A 19,929-nucleotide genomic window follows, 5' to 3' on the forward strand; every position below is an offset into this window, starting at 1 on the left:
ATGGAGAAAGGATAAACATAAGAAATGCTGGGAGTATTTCAGATACCTGGTTCTGCCATACATCAGTCAACAAGAATAAGGTTAGGACTGATTAGAGCAGGCATGTCCAAACTATTGCCCTCCAGTTGTTGTGAAACTACAAATCCCATCATGCCATGCCCCAGTTTTGCTAATAGAGAATGCTAAAACTATGGCAAGGCATGCTGGGATGTGTAGTTTCAGAACAGCTGGAGGGCCACAGTTTGGACATGCCTGGATTAGGGTATACAGTGGATTGCAGCCAATCAGAGCTTTCAGACAAAGGCAGAGAAATCCCAAAGAAATTTTTATTTAAAATGAGTTTCATACACACCAATAACATGGGAACTAGATATGCACACAGATCACCTGGTTTCTTACGAGGTGGGGCTCAGCTGTAAACTCCACCTCTTGTTTCTATTAGCTAAAGGTCTACCAATCAAATACCCCTCCTTGTGATGTCACTTCCCTATGGCAGTTTCTCCCAACGGTTTATTCCCCCAGTTATAGTTATAAAACCATCCGCAACCCATAATATAGCATAAAGGGGTTCAGTGAAGAAAGCAGTGACGGTGTGTAAGTGTCTGATCCGGTCAGAGAGAGAATAGAAGGACATCTGTCCTGCCTCATAATCCACGTATATCCTCACACTGTCACAGAGAACATTGCCAGCTAACTGGCTGTCTATCCTGTCATATCTCACTGTGTACTGATTATACCCCCTTCTACACAGACCCCAGGACTTTGTATTACTTCCAATTGGTGAAAAACGCCCTCTCCTGTCTATGCTGGGATAACACATTCCCACCCTCCATATTACTGATTTACTAACATCCATCTCCCAGTAATGTTGCCCTGAGGAGATTCCCATGGTGCTCATTACTTGACGACACCGAAATCTCCATGGTGATAATGGAGGTCTGATGTTTGGTGACCTGAACGCAGTTTTCCTGTCACCTGATATCTGTATATTATTACCAGCTGTGGTTACATCCAGTAATAGGTCTGTAGCTTCCTGCACATAGATCCCTGTATTTATACCTGTCATATCAGAATCTGTATTACTAGCTGCGGCTATATCCTGTAAAAAGTTTCTAGCTTCCTGAACATAGATCCCTGTATTTATATCTGTTATTATATTAGATAATGTGTGTAATGTCCCTGAGATGAGATCCACATCCAGGTCTCCTGTACCACGGACCTGGTTATCATGTCTCTCTGTGTCACACAAGTCCCCTGGGTCTGGTTCCTGTAAGACTGTCACTGGATCAGACATGTTACACAGCTCCTCAATGTGACGAATCTTCCCGGACAGCTCGTCCTTCTTGATTTCCAGGTGCTGGATCAGGTCAGAGACGGAGAGTGAAAAGAGGTGTTCCTGCCTAAAGATTTCATTCTGGACTCTATTCTCCAGGTCTTCGAGTTGTCTCCTGATGTCTCTAAACAAAGCAGTCACTCTTTCTGCTAAACCTGCTGCTTTTCCCTGATCTCTCCTGCACACATGCAGTCTCTGGACTCTTTTCTCAGTCTCCGCTCTCTTTGAGGCCAGTTTTTGCAGAACATTCCTCAGCTTCTCCTTCTTCTTTTCTGAGGCTTTATCCAGCAACTCCACATGATGTCCTCTGTGCTCCCCGATCTGACAGCAGGACACACAGATACAGGCAGCATCCTCAGTGCAGTAATAGTCCAGGACCTTCTTATGGACGGAGCATTTCCTGTTCCCCAGGGCAGCGATGGGATCACATAAGACGTGTTCTGCTGACTTGCTGTGTACTCTCAGGTGATTATCACACAGAGAAGCTTCACAATGCAGACAGGACTTAGCAGCGGGTACAGGAGAGTGAAAACAGTAAGTGCAGAAGATCTCATAATCTGGCCGAATAGATCGGAAACTCTGCACTATGTTACACAGCGTTATGTTCCTCTGCAGTACAGGTCTCTCATAACACTCTGCTCTGCAGTCAGGACAAATATAAACTCCAGCCCCCTCCTGTGTATCCAAAAAACGATCAATACAGGCTCGGCAGAAGTTGTGGCCACATCTCAGGGTTACAGGATCTGTATACATGCTCAGGCAGATGGAACAGTCCAGCTCCTGTCTCAGATCAGCAGCAGATGCCATCGCTGGAAGCAGGAGGGAAAAAAAAAAAGAGAGTCAGCATTCAATGCATGTTAGGCATTCTGGGCTAGGCTGAGCTAGACATGAATATAATAATGTTATTTATATAGTATAGGACTCAAATTATATTTGCATTTAAAAAAAAAAAAAAAGCACAAGATACAAAATAAGCTTACCAGGAGAGACCAGTTACACATAGGGACGCATGATATCAAGGAATTTCATGCAGATGAATTTGAGAAACAATAGTGGTCATTTAAGAAGAATAGTGATTTGCTTTTTTATTTAGTTTTTTTTTTTAAATAAACTTTTGTGAATAAAAGAAGATTGCTGAAGGTCTAAATAACAGGGGGGGAGGGGGGGGGGGAAAGGTTTTCTCCAGGGCAAGGATTTTATTACTACCATCTATGAGAAGATGCTTGAGAATATTTTTTATAGAGGTTACCTTTCTCATTAAATATAATGCTTGATAACTGTTCTATTAAACTGATCTAAATGCCCTACAAAATTTGAGACAATTTTACACCCTTATAAAAAAAAAAAAAAAACATTATGACACAAAAATGTACAATTCAATAAAAATAAAAGATTCTGCATAGTACCAAAATATAGTTCATTCAAAACACATATTTGCAGTTTAACAAGAGGTCCTCCACATCGGAGTAAAACACTTCACTCTTGCGTTACGGACATCAATTTCCAGCTGTGAGTTCTCAGAGAAGGTCATACAACCTTAACCCGACGCATTTCATCTCAACAAAACTTCAGGGGTTTATCTTAAATGCAAAATACATGAAAAGGGTATTTCAAAAATATATTATTATACGCATATTAAATGTATTTTTTTTGTATTCTAGATACATTTGAGGTATCAAATTAAATACAAAGATATGTTATCAGTGAGTATGTATTGTGAAAAATGGCCTTGCAATATGCATAGAATTGTGTCTTTTTGAGACGACCTATTAATGTAATTTCTATGTATGTTGCATTTAAGAAACACCTGAAGAAGTCTTGTGGAGAAAAAACGCACACGGTGCAGATTTAAGGCCCCACTCTGAGAACTCATAGCAGGAATATCGTGTCCTTAACTCAAGGGTGAATGTGTTTTACTCAGATGTGGAGGACCTCTTCTGCCAGATGACAGTCATTTCACGGTCATCAGAATCCCAACTGTTAATACCCTGACAGTCGGGACCCCCGACTGACAAAGGCTATTCTCCCTCATGGGGGTCCATGACTCCCATAGAGGAAGAATAGGTGGCGAATGCAGCAAGCATGCAAGGGGGCTTTGTTGCGCTCCCCCCACTGTCCAAGTCCCAGCAGTCAGGATTCTGACGTCGGACCAATGACTGTCAGCACGCTATACCCCACCTACATTTCATGTGGAATCATTGTTTTAGTAAATTGTACAATTTGTGTTTTAAAAGATGTCTGTTTTTATACGGGTACAAAAATTAGTTAAAAGTATTTTTTTAAATGTAATCTCAAATATATAGTTCATAGTTCATGCCAAAGTTGATAAAATGTTACACGCTCCACATGGGAAAATCCCTGACCCGAAAAAAGATACTTTTCCGTGATGTCTATAAAATGTGGATAACTGTTAACAAGGAGGTTTGGTAGGAACTATGCCAGCACACCTTTTCACATTTTCTGGGGCAACCCATGTTTTCCCCCTGGTTTAGAAAACATCCTTTACTTAGAATGGTGACAAAAGGCCTATCAGCCATACGCAATATTTTCGACCCTGGCGACACATTTTTCTCTGACCTTGCAGTTAAGTACCACCTCCATAAATCCCAATTTTTCATGTACCTTTAGCGGCACTATGCCCAATCCCAACCCATTTGACACCCCAGTCACCCCTGACCTGATTCTGTCTTTAATGGTGCAACATAATATCCTAGGATATCGAATTAGGAATCTCGGTACTTGTTCCCTAGCAGGGTGCCCAGTACGCATTTAGCATACTGGCCTATTCTCTGTAGTGAAATCGCATCTGATCGCACAGCGTATATAGTGCCGTGCAATGCGATGTCCATATTAAGTGCACAGAAGTGCCTTTACAATGAAATATCGCATGGGATCAGAGGGCACCATAGACAGGGTGCGATCCGATGCGATATTTCATTGTACAAGCACCCATGCGATGAGATGTGTGCTTACTATGAGATGTGATTGGATGAGATGTGATGGGTGCTTGCTATTGAAAGCACCTATGGCATTGTTTTGCGTCACTCCCACTATCAACTCCGCTCGCCGCACTTCGGGGTGGCGGAACACGTCCTCCGACCTTTTAATACCCCCACTATCCACGTCGGCATGGAGATGATCTTATAAAGTGTGGTGAGCGCAGCGAGCCTCTGAGCCCGAAGCATGTATTCCGCGTCCACTAGCCACACTTCGGGTTCGGTGGCTCGCTGCGCTCACCACACTTTATAAAATCAACTCCACGCCAACGTGAATAGTGGGGGTATGAAAAGCTCGGAGGATGCGTTCCGCCGCTGCTCGCCACGCCTCAGGGTGGCAGGGATAGTGGTGGTGTTTTAGGAACACATTCACACCTGCAATATCATACAGCTGACACAATGACGACATGTGTTAACGAGTAACTGTAATTTACTTAAATAATTTTATTGAAAAAGCATAATTAATATTGATTACAATAAATAATGATAATAACAGCAATATATGAACTTTAAAAACGACAAATGATTCAAAATCAAGAAAGCAAATCACACTCAATCATCTTTAGGGAGGAGCTTAAGTGCTTGGAGTATGTGGTGGAATGGGTCATCAGCTCCTAATGTCTCCACACGAATTCCTGCAGATAGGATTGCAGCTCGTGTCGTGCTGTGCCTCTTTGGTGCTTATTGCGCCATTTACATGCGCCCCACAGTCTCTCCACATTCTGGGTATGAACCCTTGTTGCCGGGTCAATGAAATTGAACCTATGGTTCACTAGAAAATGTTGGTATCCTGCCAGTTCCAGCTGTTGAGTGCTGTATGCCCTCCAGCAGTCCATATAGACAGCGGTGCTCGGCTCTATATTGACAATTATACAGTCCATCAAAGTGGTGGCATCACGTCTGGGCAACATTTTAAGGAATCCATGTCCGGTTTCTCTACATATTACACCAAAAATCCACTGCTGTGGTAAAGTCCGGCCAACATTACTTTTGCGCTTGACAAACGTTTCGTCTACCTTTACAATGTGGCCAGGTTCACCGATCCGCCGCTGTGGCTGCGCCATAATGTCCAGGGCGCAAGCCTCCCGCATCCAGTGGTTGTACAGGACGGCAGTTTTCTTAGATGTCAAGCTGTTGCCCACAATATTCAATGAAGGTGAGCTCCTGGGCCCAGGAGTAAATTAAGTGCACCAAGGTGAAAAACTATAAGCGGGACCCTGGAAACCAATGGGCCGCTCTGAGGCTCACCTTCAGCCGGCACACTTTCACATGGCACCACCACACAGACTCCTTCACAGAGAGGTGTATTGCGTGCCCATTCGCACAATTCTGCTTCAGCAGGAGTTCATGCTGTTGGAAAAAGTGTATAGCCTCCTCCTCCGTCTGAGGCAAGCTGAAGATGTTCATCGATGCAGCCATTTGCGAAACTTACTATAGTTCTGCATTAGTTAACCAGCAGCTCTGAGGGATGCTTCCAGTCCTGTCAGAAAATCACCTCAGAATGATTTCTGAGAGGATCTAACATTGGGCGGGAATGACAGCGAGCGGGAGCGGTACTGAAATCGCATTGCACGCCACTATAACGTCATGCTATGCGATTTCAGTACGGACCCGTACGTACTGAAATTGGGCACCCTGCTAGGAAACAAGTACCAGAATCTCTTCCAGCAACTCGTAGTGCTCCCTAGGGATAAATTGCTACAGCGCCTTAGGCGAACATGGGGAGCAGATATTCCCCCCCCCTCCCCTGATCCACACCGTTCCGAGGAAACTCTCTTAACATTTGCAATCTGCCTCACTTCAGGAGACCCGCCTCAAAATTCTCAATAGGGCCTATGTGTCCCAACAACAGATAAGCCACTTTATCCCTGGTGATCTAAGCCTCTGCCCAAAATGCAAGATTAGAGGGGACACCTTCTACCATAATTTTTGGAGAAAGTTGCTGGGTTTCCTGAACACCTTATTTTCCCTACGATTGACCTATAACCCTCTCCCTTTCCTATTTCTCTATTTTAATGATTGGGATTTGGGCAATAATAAAATACAGATTATTCCATTACTTATGTTGATTTTAGTACTAGCTAAGAAACTGATCCTAACCCACTGGATCCTCAAGACGCCCCCCCCCCCCCCCCCCCCCTAGACGGAATTGAAAAGCTCTGTTCTTAATATACTGTTCTTTGAATGCCAGGCAGCCCTATGAGACATTGAAAAGGGGGTGGCACACTTTTATGCCAAATGGGACATTAACATTCAGACCCTAGAACACCACGGTACAAGCCGCTATACAGAAGATATTCGAAAACACAACTTGGTACTTACTGCGCCAAATTGCTCTCCCTCCCAATCCACCCTGGTTTGCGCCACGCCTCACATAGGCCTGAATATTAATTTCTATCTGCCCCACTGACCTAAACATAACAATTTGATTTGGCTCTGTGATTGGTGTCCGATTACTTCAGTTATTTGAACCCCCCTGGACTAGCTGTCAATGTCTTGTCTCCCCTCCCTCCCTCCTAAATAATTCTCTCTCACTGGATATATTTGTATGTTTTTGTTATATCATTAATAATCTATATATTATTGCCCTAACATATGCGTGTTGAGATTGTGGTCTATGCTCTACTTGACAATGCTTATGAATCTGCTGTATTGAGAATTGCAGGACCATTAATAATGCTACTTGAATATACGTTGCTGCTAAATAGATAGCTCATCCACAATATGCTGTAAGACTATCTCAACTGAATTCTCTCCCATTAAGATGTTCAGTACCATGTTATGCCTTGTTCAGCAATAACCACAGACAATGTTTCCTTTCTAATCATTACTTTGTCGTCCATATTGTAATTCTGAAAAAATCTTCCAAGAAAAGTAAAAAAAAAAAAAAAAAGGAGGAGATAACTGAAATCTGAGACAATCGTTGGGTCCAGTCTGAGCTCATAACCGATCCGGGCCTGTTGAACCAGATGCTCTCTGGGCGTACATTTTACCCAACCTGAAGTTAATGTTATACCGATAAACATCGGCAACAACATATTTGTTCATAGATGGCTCAGCGATAGATGCGTAACCAGCAGCAAAAGAATAAAGAGATTCAAAATTAGCTGGGTTGAACCTAAAACCTGCAGGATTTTCCAAGAATTTAACATATGGAGCGTCACCAGCTAGCGCTTTGTACTTCTCCATCAGTCTTTGAAAGTAGATCACTTCATACCTGTTTGCTCTCTCGGCCAGGATGGGTGCTCTTGCTTCTATAACATACTGGCGTACTAACCGGAAACCTGTTATTCCTGCCATTTGCAGATATTGTCCTGCATGTGCGATGACTGATGCAAGATTAGGGGGTGTAGTCATAGCTGTCTCCCTAGCTTGTATCAAGGCAACAATTGCTCCCCTAAGAGGGATACTTTCTTGTATAGCGAGCATGATTTCATTTGCAGCCTCGTTGGTTAGAAACCATTTCTCGTCAACTGGAAATTTAGTTTTAGCAGCGTTCATGCGATGCCAAGCGGATGCCACACAGGCAGGACGAGCTGTAACCGCTTTAGATGCAATCATTATAATATGCATTATAATAGTCATGTATGCTTTTTCTGGGGCTCCCATCATGTTGTGCACCGATTGTCTATGGTTGAAAGTGTTGACGGAAGTTCCTGCTGCATCTGACCCTATAACCTCTATGAGATATTCTTGAAGAGCTTCTGTATATTGAAGACTCCCTTTCTGTGTGGGAATTGTAACTACCTTCAGAGTAATACCAAGCTTCTTTGCCATAGTGGCCATAGCACGGGCAGGGTCATTAAGGGCTCCGAAGAGGACTGATATCAGCAATCCACATTTGACTTCCATTTTCATAGTCATTTTAGTTAAGGCAGCATCAAATGCAGTTAGAAGACATTTCCAATAATCTACTCCATGTGTCATCTGAATTACAAAACACTTGGTTTCTGACAATGGATCTCTGAGACGTGCCATCGCTGCAGAATAAGGATTATTGAAACATGTCTTATAACGGAGTAGAGCATCAGCGATGTTTAATCTTTTAGACATTGTTCTGATAAACCCAGATCTTCACGTGCTGGAAACAATAATAAAGATACATTTATTATTAACTAAATATTCACTGGCCAGTGACACGTTTAAAAAGCATAAAATATATATTAAGATAACGTTATCTGAAGAAGCCAACGATACCCAAAAGAGGCGGGGAAACGTGTCATTACTGGTTGTCAACTCTCTGGAATATCAAGGGGTTCTTCTCCACTTGCAGCCTGCAAGGAACGCTGTTTTGAGCAGTGACTGGGGTCACAAGAGAAAATAGCAGGTACAGGGAGTTGCTCCCCCCTATTGACTTTTTGTCTGGCCAGACAAGCGAAAAGTTTATTCTCTCCCCAATTAGTGGATAATCTAATCACCCTCCACTAACCAACAGAAAAAATGTAGTCCGAATATATATGGCTTACTTATACCCCTTTTACACAAAAAACCCTGGTCTTTGAACACTGGAGTTTCCCGGATCTGACTCCGCTTTATACCCCATTTAAACTGGAGAACCGGGCGCTTTATACCCCATTTAAACTGGTGAACCGGGCGCTGATATGAAACACTTCTCAACCTGAATAAAACTGAACAGCTGCTTGGGTGTGGCTATAGTTGGCGGGTGTGGTATAATACTCCGACAGTCGGGATTCCGACAGTCATTAGTCAGACGTCGGAATCCCGACTGCACAGCGTGGGGAGCACAATGAAGCCCCTTGCGGGCTCGCTGCGCTCGCCACGCTGCGGGCACGGTGGCGAGCGGCGCTCGCCACCTATTTTATTCTCCCTCTATGGGGGTCGTGGACCCCCACGAGGGAGCAGTCGGGATTCCGACGTCGGAGTACTGACTGTCCGAATCCCGACTGTCGGGGAGCCGCCCGGCACCCATAGTTGGCCACCAGGTGAACACAATACAAAAAAAGAGAATAAAGCAGTTGCGTTATATTCATTAGCACGGATTTATTCTCTTTTTTTTTGTATTATACCCCATTTATACCCCTTTCAGACTTGAAAAAATATCCTGGGTTTTTGCACATGAACGCGCATCAACCCAGGATTTAGTGCAGTGTGAAAGGGTCTTGGTTGAATATCCCGTGTTCAGTATTCCGGGATCTCTACCCAGGTCCTGACCTGGGTAGAACCCGGAATCGACACGGGATGCCGTCAGTGTGAACGGGTATTCCGGGTCAGCGTGACCCAGATCCCATTCACTGCAGTGAAAATGCGCCGCTGGGAGGTACTGACACCTTCTTGTAGTGGGTGTAAAAAAATAATAATTATATATTATCTTATATATTTGGCTACATCTGTCACTCAAAGTGTGTCTGGAGCTGTAACGCTGGGTGGAGCCTCTGACTCACATGACAGAGAACCAGCCCAGTGAGCCCACAGACAGTGCCAGACACCCTCTGCCTCTCCATGTTACACAGCAAAGACACAGCAACTCACCAGACACACCAGGTGAGCGCCCCACACCTCCATACCTCCCAACATGACCCTCTCCAGGAGGGACAGAATGCTCTGTTTGTGGACTTCCATCTTAATTTATGATTGTCATCACCTGTTTTAAACAGGGTAATTGATAAGAAAGGTGTTTAAGCACAGGTGATGGTAATCCATAAATTAAGAAGAAAGTCCAGAAACAGAGCAATGTGTGCCTCCTGGAGAGGGTCATGTTGGGTATGCAGCTCCCCCCCCCCCCCATTCACGTCATCCCCACGATTAAATGGCACATGCAAAACACTGACATGGCTATGGTCGACAATGAAAAAGGTTGACAAGATTTATTTTTCACTTTTTCAATGTTTTCATATTCATTCTCATGTGTCGACATGGACACCAATGAAGTGCCACACTTAATGTCAACATTTACATGTGTTGACCTTTCTGTGTTGATTTTTTCTTGTGGCGATTCGCGGCGACCCCCCTCCCGCGATTTGCAGCACACCCCCCGCAATTCGCAGCACCCCCGGTGACTCCCGCGATTCGCGGCCCCAACCGGGGACACCCCCCCTCCTGCGATTCGCGGCACCCCGCAACCCCCCCTCCTACGATTCGCGCCAACCCCCCGGGGCCCCCCCCTCCCGCGGTTCACGGTGCCCCCCACGACCCCCCCTACCGCGATTCCCCACCCCTGACCCCCCCTCCTGTCATTGCGGCAACCCCCCGCCCCACCCTCCCGCGATTCCCTGCAACCCCCCGCGCCCCCCCCTCCCACGATTCCCGGCACCCACACCCCCCCCCTCCCGCAATTCACGGCATCCACCCACGACCCCTCCTCCCGTGATTCGCGGACACCCCTCACCTCCTCCCCCCCACCCCCGCGCGCGATTCACAGCAACCCCAGGATTAAATGGCACAAGCCAAACACTGGCACGGCTATGGTCGACAATGAAAAAGGTTGACATGAGTTTTTGAAGATTTATTTTTCTTTTTTTTAATGTTTTCATATTCATTCTCATGTGTCGACATGGACACCAATGAGGTGTCACACTTATGTCAACATTTACATGTGTTGACCTTTCTATGATGATTTTTTCTTGTGGCAATTTTTTTCCAGTGACAACTATGTGCACGTCAACCTACACATCATCAACCAATTCTTTGTATAATATATAACACCTGTTCTGTTTTACTGTAGGTGTTTTAAGTCAGATCTTTTACTGCTACTATTACTGTTTATGTAAATGCATTCTGAATGACAGCAACATCCTACCATCCTTCTACAAGAATATATAACCAACTAAGTGATTCATCGCGCCCCGTGCCCCCCCCCCTCCCGCAATTCACGGACCCCCCGCGCACCCCCCCTCCTGCGATTCGCAACCCCCCCTCGCTTTGCGGACCCCCGCCCTCTCCCGCGATTCGCCGACACCTGCGGCCCCCCCTCCCTTGATTCACGGCACCCCCAGCAATTCACGGCAACCCTAAGCCCCTCTTTAGTCCCCCGTATACTCACACACCCCTATCACTACCCAGCTTCCTGCTCTCCTGAACCGTAACTTCCACCACTGTGGAGTCGCTGACGCTGTTTTGCTCACATGTCCCTATCATGCCTCATAGCCCAGCCTCCTGCTCTCATGCACCTGAACTCCCACCCAGTAGGAGGAGACACTGACTAAGGGCCACCATCCTGTACTGCCACGATGGACCCTCACCCACTGGCAGAAGCTGCACAGTATCTCCCACCCTCCTCTTTAGTCCCCCTTATGCCCAGACACCCCTATCACTACCCAGCCTCCTGTTTTCCTGTGTCGTGACCTCCGCCAGTGGAGAGCCGCTGACTCAGAAACACCCTACTATACTATTGCACACACACCTAAACAACATGCACACACAGTCCCTCCCCCCCACAAATGTCACTGTACCATCCACACTATCAATGTACATCCTACTCTGTAACCGCTTTTTAATTAAACAAAACAATACACACCCCCTTCCACATCATATGCTCTCTATGTAACACATTTCACCTATAACTCAAGTTGCAATACAGGCATCTTTCATACAATTCTAACCATCTTTCTCATATACAAATGTTCACAAATTAAGGGGGAGCAGCCCCTTATGACGGTTTGAAGAGCACCCGTAGGGCACGATGAATCACCTAATATATATATATATATATATATATATATATATATATATATATATATATATATATATATATATATATATATACATACATACATACACACACACACACTTTTTAGGGCAATCGCTGTTTATTATTTTATATGTGGTTTAAAATGTGTCACTGGCCAGTGAATATGTGATTCTATGCACTGTTTGTTGTTTGAAACGCAGATCTTAGCCTAGGGAATTTTTATAAGAATAAAAATCAAATACTTTGATCTTCTTAAAAGTATTTTTATGGTGTTTATAGCAGTGCAATAGAATGTTATCAAGCATTATATTTGGGATGCCGTGGTGGAATCGTGATGGTGACAATGCTGACAAGGCACCCTCACCCTCTCATTTACTGCCATTCTACCAGCCTAACCCCCTGCAGCCTGACCCTAACCCCCCACTTGCAAATGCATAAACCAAACCCCAATCCCAGTCTAACCCTAAGTCCCCCCATTAGTACATAACCCTCCCTTCCTTCGTTGCCCACTAGCTAGCCCCACATGCTAGGGATGGCCATCAAATTTTCAAAATCATTGATGGTTTATGGCCGATATTGAAAACTTTTGCCATTGATATGTGCTGGGACACAGCATAGCGCCGCCCCCACATTCTGATTAGACCATGGGCCAGTGGGTCAAAAAAATGACCATCAATAGGTAAAACTATAGATGGTCATCCATCACATAGTATTACTATCGACGGCCGATTGCACTATCACCATCAATGGCGACTGGACCGATGGCCATCCCTACCACATACTCACCGATCGGGGTCCTGGCTGTTGGCATTCAGAGTTCAAGCATCTGTATACTGGCCACCAGAATCTTGACTTTAAAGGTAAGGGATTTTAACAGAATCCCTTATCTTTAAAGGTAAGGAGATAGGCAACCGCTATAAAAAAAATTGTCGTCTCAAGTGCCTTCTCATAGTCTAACCCACATATATTCTGGTCTCACAAACACGGCAGTTATATATTTACTACAAAGCACCACACCCACACAAATATAGAGAGAGATACACACACTCTCTCTGTTTTTAATACCTAAACATCCAATATTTTGTTTTTAAAAGCACTGTTCTGGCAGGGAAGTGGCAGCAGGTATGTGCTGCCGCTTCATAAATAACCCACTGACAGCAGACCAGCACTTGCCATGGTCCACAGTGCAGGGCATGCATTCAGTGGATGCAGGACATGTATGTGGTGGACACACTTGTGACAGGGCCGGCGCTACCAGCTCAGCAGAGGATGCACAGCAGGGAGGTGCTAGGCAGTAGAGGTACTCTTTAGATATAGGCAAAATGGGTCACTAAAAAGAGCTGGGACCCAGTAACCAGGAATCAGAGAAAAGATTCAGATATTTTAGACGGATCATCGACTCGTTTAGAAAAAAAGGTTAATTTGATAAAAACACAGCATAATTCGTTGTACAATCATTTATTGCCATAAACGGTAAAAATCAACATTTTATTTAAACTTTTTTTTTTTTTTTTTTTTTTTTAAACATTGAGCTGAACAAATAAGAACATACATGACCGAGTAAAACAATGATCGATGGCTGGGGGCAGAATCGCCATCGATGGCGTCTGCACCCAATGGCCACCCCTAGCAGCAGCAGCCTTGTTATTCTTTCTTTCACTTGCAGTCACAGCACTGTACTCAGTCTCCAGAGTCAGTACATCTCAGCTGCCACAGGTGGCAGTGCTGAGCTCAGGCAAATGCATTGTAATAAAAAACGAAACTGAAAGTAAAAGAATGATGGTTCACCATTTTGGTATCGGGGCTCACTCATTCTTTTAAGGGACCCATCCAAACGATCTGCTTCGTACGTGAACGACCCATCTAGTGCTCTTCATCCCCTGTGGCTGCTGCTGCGCCTGTCACACTGCATACAGGTATGGGAGTACTATTGGGTGGCCGTGCCCCTTCCTTGTGAGATCACATGGTTTTGGGTGTGCACTGTCCCTTTGTACAGTATGGGAGGGCACAAATAAGTCGTTTGCAGTAGGAACGAACATCGATATTTTTTCATATTGATAGTCATGCAATGCCATAGGCCAATCAAAACATGGGGGGCGGGACGGAGCTATGCTCAGAATTCCGTCACTTTGAAGAAAAAAAAAAGCAAAACATCGCTTTGCTATTCCATCAATGGAGGGAAACCAATCTGGTTCTCCCCCATCGATTGCAAAGGTATTTGACATCGGCCATGAACCATCGATGATTTTGAATCATCGATGGTCATCCCTAGTTTGCAGGCGGGCCCGAACACCCTAGTAGGGATGGGACATCTAAAGAAAAAACATCGGTCAAATGATGTTTTTCAACATTGGTTGCAAAACATCATTTAGACCTAAACATTGGTACTGTGAACCCGATGTTTCGATATTTTTTAAAATAAACTCGTTATCAAACCATATAATATACTAATAAGCTTCTGAAATGATAAATAATCCCTCTATTAAGTTTATCTTGTTGGAGGCTTACAGTTTATACACACACAATGGATATAGGATTCATGTTTTGTGGTAAATCAAATTTGTTACGGAAGGAAAAAAACATGAAGCATTAACTATCAAACCTTTATTGCAACAACTCACAATCTGCTATTTTTACCTAGATTTTTAACTGTAGCAACAGGCTAATAACTTATGTTGATCATAGAAAATAACAAAAAAACTGTACACACAGTGCAACATAGAACATACTACATTGTTGCTTAGAATAACCATCAGAACAAAGACGCTGGAGCCAGTGCAACTGCAAATTAATGTTTGAAACACATCTGCATTTGACAAACCAGCCCCCATCCCCCCCTCAAATAGAAACTACTGTACCTGTCACTCAGTATCTGCGTCCGCTGTTACTAATAAATCACTGCACATGTGCAGTGTGACTGACATTGCATTTCAAAGAAATAAACTGTGCAAATGTCTGCATCCACAACTGAAATCAGGCCCTTTGCTGTGATATGCTTGCTGCATAATAATAAATCAATTGATAGCTTGTAAGCTTGCGAGCAGGGCCCTCATACCTTTGACTGACTGTAAATACCCAGTTTGTTGTATCACTGTCTCCTATTGTAAAACGCAAGTGAATATGCTGCTCTATATAGGAAACTATTAATTAATAAATAAATATGAAGGGAGTTCACCACAATGTCACTACTAGTGACTATTGTATTATACTGTTCATTCTAGCACCCGCTATCTCTGAAAACCCATGCAGTTCCTCTTCCCTGCTTTGAGTGTCGCTGTCTGCTGTAGTGCTTCTAGCACAGTGTGGTCTGTATATCAGCACTGATATGCAAATCAGACCGGTGCTAGAAACACCACAGCAGACAGCGACAGTGACTCACTAACAGCACCAGTTGCAGTGAGGCAGGGGTGGGGCTGTCCTGTGTGCTGCTGCTGAATGGCTGGCCAGACTGTCCTTCACTGTCAGCTACCACCCACAGCAGCAGCACACACACATATGAAAGCCCAGCCAGCAGTGATACTGTCATATTTGTTAATGTGTTTTTTTTTTAACAGTCTCTTAAGTTTTTAATGAATATAAATCAAGGAGAGAGTGAGCTGGCTGCAAAGCATTGAAAGCAGCACACATTGACACACAAAAGAAAAAACATTAAAAGATTGAGAAAAACATCGGGGGAGAAATCTAGCGATGTTGATGAAACATTGGATCCTCAACATTGCAGGGTTAAACATCGAACATTTGAACCATAAATCCGATGTTACCGATGAAACATCATATGCAGTGGCGTAAGTTTATCCATGTCGCCCGGAGGCAAGAAAAAAGTTGGTGCCCCCCCCCCCAAAAGTGAGATAGCTAGAGACAGATGTGGAACTAGAGAGTTATGCTTCCTCCCCATACTGAAAATGGGAACAGTTTGCACCAAAGGAGGGCTGAAGGGTGTGTGTGTGTGTGTGTATGGTTAGGGTTATAGGCTGCAGGGTGTGTGTGTATGGTTAGGGTTATAGGCTGCGGGGTGTTGTGTGTATGGTTAGGGTTATAAGCTGTGGGGTGTGTGTATGGTTAGGGTTATAGGCTGCTGGGTGTTGTATGTGTGTGTGTGTGGTTAGTGTTATAGGCTGCAGTGTGTGTGTATGTGTGTATGGTTAGGGTTATAGGCTGCAGGGTGTGTGTGTATGGTTAGGGTTATAGGCTGCGGGGTGTGTGTGTATGGTTAGGGTTATAGGCTGCGGGGTGTGTGTGTGTATGGTTAGGGTTAAAGGCTGCGGGGTGTGTGTGTATGGTTAGGGTTAAAGGCTGCGGGGTGTATGGTTAGGGTTATAGGCTGCAGGGTGTGTGTGTATGGTTAGGGTTATAGGCTGCGGGGTGTGTGTGTATGGTTAGGGTTATAGGCTGCAGTGTGTGTGTGCATGGTTAGGGTTATAGGCTGCAGTGTGTGTGTGTATGGTTAGGGTTATAGGCTGCGGGGTGTTGTGTGTATGGTTAGGGTTATAGGCTGCGGGGTGTTGTGTGTATGGTTAGGGTTATAGGCTGCGGGGTGTGTGTGCATGGTTAGGGTTATAGGCTGCAGTGTGTGTGTATGGTTAGGGTTATAGGCTACAGGGTGTGTGTGGTTATGGTTAGGGTTATAGGATGCGGTGTGTGTAGTTATAGGCTGTGGGCGGGGGGGGGGGGGGAGTAGAGTTAGGCTACAGGGGGGTATGGTTAGAGTTAGGCTGAGAGGAGGGCATGTATAGTTAGGTTGCGGGGGTGGGAGTGTATAGTTGAGCTGCGGGGGTGTATAGTTGTTCCGCGGGGTGGGGGGTGAATAGATAGGCTGCTAGGGGTGGGGGGTATATAGTCAGGCTGGTTTGTATGGTTAGAGTTATAGGCTGCGGGGTGGTGTGTGTATGGTTAGGGTTATAGGCTGCGGGGTGTGTGCATGGTTAGGGTTATAGGCTGCAGTGTGTGTGTATGGTTAGGGTTATAGGCTGCAGGGTGTGTGTATGGTTAGGGTTATAGGCTATGGGGTGTGTGCGGTTAGGGTTATAGGATGTGGTGTGTGTGTGGTTAGGGTTATAGGATGCGGTGTGTGTGTGGTTAGGGTTATAGGATGCGGTGTGTGTCTGTAGTTAGGGTTATAGGCTGCTGGGTATTGTGTGTGTGTATGGTTAGTGTTATAGGCTGCAGTGTGTATAGTTAGGGTTATAGGCTGCAGGGTGTGTGTGTATGGTTAGGGTTATAGGCTGCGGGGTGTTGTGTGTATGGTTAGGGTTATAGACTGCGGTGTGTGTGTGTGTATGGTTAGGGTTATAGACTGCGGTGTGTGTGTATGGTTAGGGTTATAGACTGCAGTGTGTGTGTGTATGGTTAGGGTTATAGGCTGCGAGGTGTGTGCATGGTTAGGGTTATAGGCTGCAGTGTGTGTGTGTGTGTGTGTGGTTAGGGTTATAGGCTGCAGGGTGTATGTGTGTATGGTTAGGGTTATAGGCTACGGGATGTGTGTGTGGTTAGGGTTAAAGGCTACGGAGTGTGTGTGGTTAGGGTTATAGGATGCGGTGTGTGTGTGTGTAGTTATAGGCTGTGGGGGGGGGGGGGGGGGGGGGAGTAGAGTTAGGGTTAGGCTACAGGGGGGTGTAAAATTAGGGTGAGGCTACTGGGGGGTATGGTTAGAGTTAGGCTGAGAGGAGGGGGTGTATAGTTAGGTTGCGGGGGTGGGAGTGTATAGTTGAGCTGCAGGGGTGTATAGTTGTTCCGCGGGGGTAGGGGGTGAATAGATAGGCTGCTAGGGGTGGGGGGTAAATAGTTAGGCTGCAGGAGTAGGGGTGCATAGTTGGGCTGTGGGGGGTATATATTTAGGTTGTGTACAACACTGTTGGAGTATTTCACAGCACATTGAGGGAGCACCTGTCTCATCTCTATATTTATGACCCTGTGCTTTATTGCCCAACTGCTCTGCAGTGACCACTATACAGCACACACACAGCAATACAGTGGCTTCCATCATATACTGGGGGGGGGGGGCAGGAGTAGGGGTGTATAGTTGGGCTGTGGGGGGGTATATATTTAGGCTGTGGGGCGTGTATAGGTAGACTGTGGGGGGTGTATAGTTAGGCTGCAGGATTGGGGGGTGTATAGTTAGGCTGCGGGGGATGAGGGTTTATTGAGTTAGGCATCTGAGATGTACTCACAGTGCCAGCGGCGGAGGTCTACGGTCCGTGGCTCCGTGCGGTAGCAGTGTCCTCAGGGAGGTAATGACTGCTTCCTCTGCTGTAGGCTGTCCTGCAGGATAGGTGCACCGCTGGTGAGAATAGCCCAGAAAACAGGTGGCTGGCATTGCAGGGTCTAGGAGACGCTAAGCGGCCCAAGCCACACACCCCTCTGCTGGCACCGCTAATCTCCTCCTCCGCTCCCTCCAGCAGCCAGCCTGGGGAGGCCCGACTCCCGACTAGCGGCAGACAGTGTGGGTAAGCCGCGGCGGAAGGGAGGTACAGCTCACGGCGAGTGCCTGCGGATTCCCTGAACTTCTGCGCCTCAACCTCCAGGTCTCTACTACTACCTGGGTGCCTCCTGCTGGTCTGGACCCAGAGTAGTAGTGAAGTGCTTTTCCGACCACTGGCTGCGCCGCTGCGGAGTCTCAGCCGACGACTCCTTCTCTGCATACGGGGGATGGGCGACGCACCGCTGCATAACATAAGGGTACCACCAGGGAAGCACCTCTGAGTGGAACTTCGGGGGGCAATGGAGCCGGTGCCCCTTTAAGGCTGGCGCCCGGCGGCAGATGACTCCATTGCCTCCGGGAGTTCCGCCACTGATCATATGATTACCCATCCCTACACCCTAGCACCAGTACTGACTTGTAACTATAACCCCATCAGCTACAAAAGAGAGACAAACATTGATATATTACTAATGTTCTAACAGACTGTAAGGCAGCCAGACATACGTATAGAAAGCGTGTCTGATATATAAGGCACGCTCAGTAGCCGGGACACAAAAGGGGCATCCGGGTACTTAGCACTGGGCAAAGAGGAAGCAGGGGACGGAGCGGCGGCGGGGGGGGAGGAAGCCGGGGACAGGGCGGCAGCAGGGGACGGGGTGGAAACCGGGGACAGGGCGGCAGAGGAGGGAGCAAGGGACGGGGTGGCGGCCGGCGAGGAGGAAGCCGGGGACAGGGCGGCAGAGGAGGGAGCGGCGACAGCGGGAGAGGAAGGAGCCGGGGGCCGGCGGGTGAGAGGGGAGCAGGGGACGGGGCGGCGGCGGGGGGCTGGCGGGCGAGGAGGGAGCGGGACTCACCTTGGACGTAAACGAACCACAAAGTAAGTTATCTATGGGGTGTGCACTGTGCTCTTATTTTCCCCAGGTGAGGGTGGGGCACAGTAACGGCCGTTGCATGGCAGAGAGGGTGGCATTATTTCGTACACAGCAACCGTTTCCTTGTAAACGTACAGGGCTCCGTGCTCCGTAAAGGAGCGTGCTTCCGTACAGTACAGTTACGGCGCCGCGCACAGGGGCGTCGCTTAGTAGTGACGTCTTTGGTCAGAGAAGCGTGTTTACGTACGGTGACAGACAAACGTGCTGTCACTTGCAGGGGGCGTAGTTAGCTGCGCAGCAGTGGTGGGCAGGGGGCGAAGAAAGCCCATGCCACCTCACCGGTGGGCCAGCCGTATCACCTGGGCAGGGGGTTATAAAGTATAAACAGATGTGCCACCTGGGAACTGGGGGCAGGTGTATACAGGTCATTGTGGGCCAGGGTCTGGGCCGTGGCTGTTTTATGTAGGGGTGCCAGCCAGATAGGATTTAGATGGAAAGGAGTTGGGCACTGGGCAGCGATGTCACCTGGGCAGTGGTATAGACCACTGTCCCACTAGGTCAGAGGTATAGAAGGGCAGTAAAGAGTTATGGCCCATACGTTCAGCCTTGCATGCGATACCTCGGTTACTGCCCGCTGGCTGGAGCGCATACAATACATCGTT

At 46.4% G+C, this 19,929-nt stretch overlaps 1 protein-coding gene across 2 annotated transcripts; it reads right to left on the bottom strand.

Moving 5' to 3' along the window:
• Window positions 1–308: 308 nt before the first annotated feature.
• Window positions 309–19,475, bottom strand: LOC146073674 (E3 ubiquitin-protein ligase TRIM39-like). 2 transcript variants are annotated; one of them, XM_083181044.1, is made up of 3 exons: window positions 19,250–19,475; window positions 18,145–18,235; window positions 309–2,142 (listed from the first exon to the last, which is right to left on the bottom strand). In XM_083181044.1, exon 3 carries the CDS (start codon window positions 2,138–2,140, stop codon window positions 488–490), a length of 1,653 nt encoding a protein of 550 aa, XP_083037170.1. In that variant the 5' UTR covers window positions 2,141–2,142; window positions 18,145–18,235; window positions 19,250–19,475; the 3' UTR covers window positions 309–487. The 2 variants fall into 2 exon arrangements, with proteins under 2 accessions (XP_083037170.1, XP_083037169.1); XM_083181043.1 differs by lacking the exon at window positions 18,145–18,235.
• Between the last annotated feature and the right edge of the window lie 454 nt (window positions 19,476–19,929).

This window comes from Crinia signifera, chromosome 4, assembly GCF_055691185.1.
Source record: "Crinia signifera chromosome 4, ASM5569118v1, whole genome shotgun sequence".
Lineage (NCBI taxonomy): Eukaryota > Metazoa > Chordata > Amphibia > Anura > Myobatrachidae > Crinia > Crinia signifera.